Source organism: Octopus sinensis, linkage group LG24, assembly GCF_006345805.1.
Source record: "Octopus sinensis linkage group LG24, ASM634580v1, whole genome shotgun sequence".
Lineage (NCBI taxonomy): Eukaryota > Metazoa > Mollusca > Cephalopoda > Octopoda > Octopodidae > Octopus > Octopus sinensis.
The window spans coordinates 26,126,352-26,131,342 of NC_043020.1; the positions used below are offsets into that span (position 1 = coordinate 26,126,352).

The 4,991-nt window shown below is 35.4% G+C and overlaps 1 protein-coding gene across 4 annotated transcripts in view; it reads left to right on the forward strand.

The window, feature by feature from the left end:
• The first annotated feature begins 467 nt into the window (after positions 1–467).
• LOC115223870 (AF4/FMR2 family member lilli) overlaps positions 468–4,991 on the forward strand; it is a 637,026-nt gene continuing 632,502 nt past the window's right edge. For all 4 annotated transcript variants that reach the window (XM_036512713.1, XM_036512712.1, XM_036512710.1 and 1 more), the window contains exons 1-2: positions 468–922; positions 2,338–3,018. In XM_036512713.1, the coding sequence (XP_036368606.1) occupies positions 470–922; positions 2,338–3,018 (1,134 nt within the window). In that variant the 5' untranslated portion in view covers positions 468–469. The remainder of the gene's footprint in view (positions 923–2,337; positions 3,019–4,991) is intronic.

Sequence of the window (4,991 nt, forward strand, 5' to 3'; positions counted from 1 at the left end):
ACATACATACAGATAACTGTTAACACACACACACGCATATATATATATATATACAGAAAATAAACACACATACACACAGAGGCGGGCACACGTCGCAAGACGGTGGCAGTCAAGCTGTCAGTTGAGTCCGTAAGGTGGCGACAGCTTCGCTTACAAGAACAACGAAAGCAACAACAACAATTACAACAATAAAGGTTCTTTTTTTTGTTTGTTATTTTTTGCTTTTTTTTTTTTTTAGCCACCGACGACAGCGACCTCTGGTGTGATGACAACGACGACGACGAAAAGTGTGGCGGCGATGAAGAGGCAGCCGACGATGACAACGATGATGATGATGATGACAAAAATACCAACAACAACAACAACAGCAGCAGCAGCGGTAATAACACCATCAGCAGCAGAAGCAGCAGCAGCGGAAGAAGCAGCAGCAGCAGCTGGTTGTATGACGACGACGACGATGACGACGGCGATGACAATGATGACAGCAGGAACGGTAACAACGGTAGCAGCGCCACCGCCGCCGTCGCAGTCGCCGCCACCATCAGCAGCATCATCATCATCAGCAGCAGCAATCGCAGCAGCAGCAGCAACAACAACAACAGCAGCGTTATCTTCGATGGAAATGTCGAAAATAATGCTGATGGTGAATTCGACACAACAGCAACAACAACAACAACAACATCAACAGCAGCAGCAATTACTGCCAACAGCAGCAGCAGCAGCAACAACAGCTGTAGCAGCCACTGCCGCCGTCACGGCGACCGCCACGACCACCACAACGACGGCCACGACAACAATATTACCAGCAGCAGCAGCAGCAGCAACAACCTCAGCAGCAGCAATGGTTGTTGTTGTCAAGAAAGACGACAACAACGCCAACAACAACAACAACACCACAACAACAACAATAAACACAACACCAATTAGTAATAATACTAATAATAATAATACTAACAACAGCAACAACAACAGGTCGGCCAATACGGCGACGACGACCTGTGCCTCCCCAGTTGCCGTTAACTTTTATAACGGTAATGTTAATAGTAACAGTAGTAGTAGTAGTAATTCTAGTAGTATTAGTAGTAGTAGTAATAGTAATAGCTGTAGTAGTAATAATAATAATAATAGTACAAATAATATTCTTAATAACAACGGTTGTTTTAATAGCAACAACAACAATAATAATAATAATACTAAGCAGAACAACAACAACGACGCTTTACGGAAGGAGTCCAAGTTGGAACGTGTGGTTGGTATCTCTACTTTACAAAACGGGGAGCAAGGATTGACTAACGGAGATAATATACTAAACGACCACCAACAAGGAGAAGAGGTAAGTTATAAATATATATATATATATATATATATGTGTGTGGGTGTGTAAATATATAGGTATATATATAGATAGATATATAGTTATATGTATAGAGATATATATAGGTGTCTGTGGAGTACCTGCTTTCTGGATTACATATGTATATAATCGTTGGTATATGTTTTGTACGTATATATATATATGTATGTGTGTATATATGTAATTTAAATGGCTAGGTAAAATGCATTCGTGTCTACGTATGTGTATAAGTAGGTAAAAATGTGTCTGTGTATATAATATATATATATATAAAAGAGAATATGTATGTGTATTTGTGTTTTGGAATATAGATATATGTAGGTTTAGGATTTTGACGCATGTAATCGAAGAAAACCCGGCAAATTATATATATATATATACATGAAAAAAAACACACACATACACACAGAGGCGGGCACACGTCGCAAGACGGTGGCAGTCAAGCTGTCAGTTGAGTCCGTAAGGTGGCGACAGCTTCGCTTACAAGAACAACGAAAGCAACAACAACAATTACAACAATAAAGGTTCTTTTTTTTGTTTGTTAGTTTTTGCTTTTTTTTTAGCCACCGACGACAGCGACCTCTGGTGTGATGACAACGACGACGACGAAAAGTGTGGCGGCGATGAAGAGGCAGCCGACGATGACAACGATGATGATGATGACAAAAATACCAACAACAACAACAGCAGCAACATCAACAGCAGCAGCAGCGGTAATAACACCATCAGCAGCAGCGGAAGAAGCAGCAGCAGCAGCTGGTTGTATGACGACGACGACGATGACGACGGCGATGACAATGATGACAGCAGGAACGGTAACAACGGTAGCAGCGCCACCGCCGCAGTCGCCGCCACCATCAGCAGCATCATCATCAGCAGCAGCAATCGCAGCAGCAGCAGCAGCATCAGCAACAACAACAACAGCAGCGTTATCTTCGATGGAAATGTCGAAAATAATGCTGATGGTGAATTCGACACAACAGCAACAACAACAACAACAACATCAACAACAACAACATCAACAGCAGCAGCAATTACTGCCAACAGCAGCAGCAGCAGCAACAACAGCTGTAGCAGCCACTGCCGCCGTCACGGCGACCGCCACGACCACCACAACGACGGCCACGACAACAATATTACCAGCAGCAGCAGCAGCAACAACCTCAGCAGCAATGGTTGTTGTTGTCAAGAAAGACGACAACAACGCCAACAACAACAACAACACCACAACAACAACAATAAACACAACACCAATTAGTAATACTACTAATAATAATAATACTAACAACAGCAACAACAACAGGTCGGCCAATACGGCGACGACGACCTGTGCCTCCCCAGTTGCCGTTAACTTTTATAACGGTAATGTTAATAGTAACAGTAGTAGTAGTAGTAATTCTAGTAGTATTAGTAGTAGTAGTAATAGTAATAGCTGTAGTAGTAATAATAATAATAATAGTACAAATAATATTCTTAATAACAACGGTTGTTTTAATAGCAACAACAACAATAATAATAATAATACTAAGCAGAACAACAACAACGACGCTTTACGGAAGGAGTCCAAGTTGGAACGTGTGGTTGGTATCTCTACTTTACAAAACGGGGAGCAAGGATTGACTAACGGAGATAATATACTAAACGACCACCAACAAGGAGAAGAGGTAAGTTATAAATATATATATATAGATAGATATATGTGTGTGTTTGTGTGGGTGTGTAAATATATAGGTATATATATAGATAGATATATAGTTATATGTATAGAGAGATATATAGGTGTGTGGAGTACCTGCTTTCTGGATTACATATGTATATAATTGTTGGTATATGTTTTGTACGTATATATATTATATATATGTATATATATATGTGTGTGTTTGTGTAGGTGTGTAAATATATAGGTATATATATAGATAGATATATAGTTATATGTATAGAGATATATATAGGTGTCTGTGGAGTACCTGCTTTCTGGATTACATATGTATATAATCGTTGGTATATGTTTTGTACGTATATATATATATGTATATGTGTGTATATATGTAATTTAAATGGCTAGGTAAAATGCATTTCGTGTCTACGTATGTGTATAAGTAGGTAAAAATGTGTCTGTGTATATATATATATATATATATAAAAGAGAATATGTATGTGTATTTGTGTTTAGGAATATAGATATATGTAGGTTTAGGATTTTGACGCATGTAATCGAAGAAAACCCGGCAAATTATATATATATATATTTATGTATATGTGTGTGTATATATGTATATATATATATATGTTGGTTCGCTGTTTTGGTGCATGTAAGAAAATCCGGCAATTTGTATGTGTGTATATAAATATATATATTAAATTTATATATGTATGTATGCTGTATATCTATCTATATATGTATATATATGTGTGTGTGTGTGTGCGTTTGTTTCCCGGTATTATATAAATGCGTGTATATATATGTATATATATAATTGCTTTTAGTACATGAAGTAGAAATGTGTATATAAATATATAAATATGTGTATATATCTGTTTAATTCCTCGGGTCATATTTTTGTGTGTACCTGTAGGCATATACATACGTTTATTATATGTGTATATGTATATACAAGTTCCCGGTTTTATATAAATTTATATAATTAGCTCTCGTGTATGCACAGAAAATAACGGCAAGATATATATGCACACATATGTATGTATATTTAACCCGTTATATATATGTGTATATTATATATATATATATATATATATATATATATATATATATACATGTGTGTGCGTAACGGAGTTGTTGATTTTTGTCTATATGTCCGTGTATGTTTAAAAATAAAATGTTATAAACCCATCCCTTTTTATTCTATTTCGTCCTTTTGCATTATAAATACACCGTTAATTTAAACACACCATGTGTTCATATAAAAATTTATAACTATGTCTATACATCTTGTACTTCTTCGTCGATACACACACACACCTGAAGTAATTTCGCTAGTCAAATAAAATACGTGTTTTATATATATATACATACAAAGTATAGTTAAAGTGTGTGTATTGTATATATAACATAATTTAATACTTGTACGTATGTTTATTACAGAAAACACATATAAATGGGTAATATAGTTTGAATCAAATACGTATGTTCATTCAGGTAGATTATATATTTATATATATATCTACACACAGACATGTGCTGTGTATATATAATACGTTTTGTTAATTATCGGTGCGTCTATATATATATATATACATAAATATATCAACATATGTATATATATATAGCTATATATAATACCTTTATTCTCTACTAGTTTATAAATATTTTTTTTTGTTTCACATTGTCGTGTCTTATAACTCTTTCGTTCTACCTTGATTTTTACCTGAACTTCCCCACCTCCCCATTTCGTGTCACAAATACGTGTTTGTATATATATATATACACACACATATTCTTATTGTTCTTTACTGTCAGTTACAGCCTGTTTAAATTATCGTTTATTATTATTATTATTAAGCTGTTTTCGTTTTATTCATATTCTTTATCCACTCCACCTGTCCTTGCAAGTTAACCAAAAACAACAAAATTTTTGTTTTAAAAAAAAAACCACACGTATTAGCACAACTCTTACTT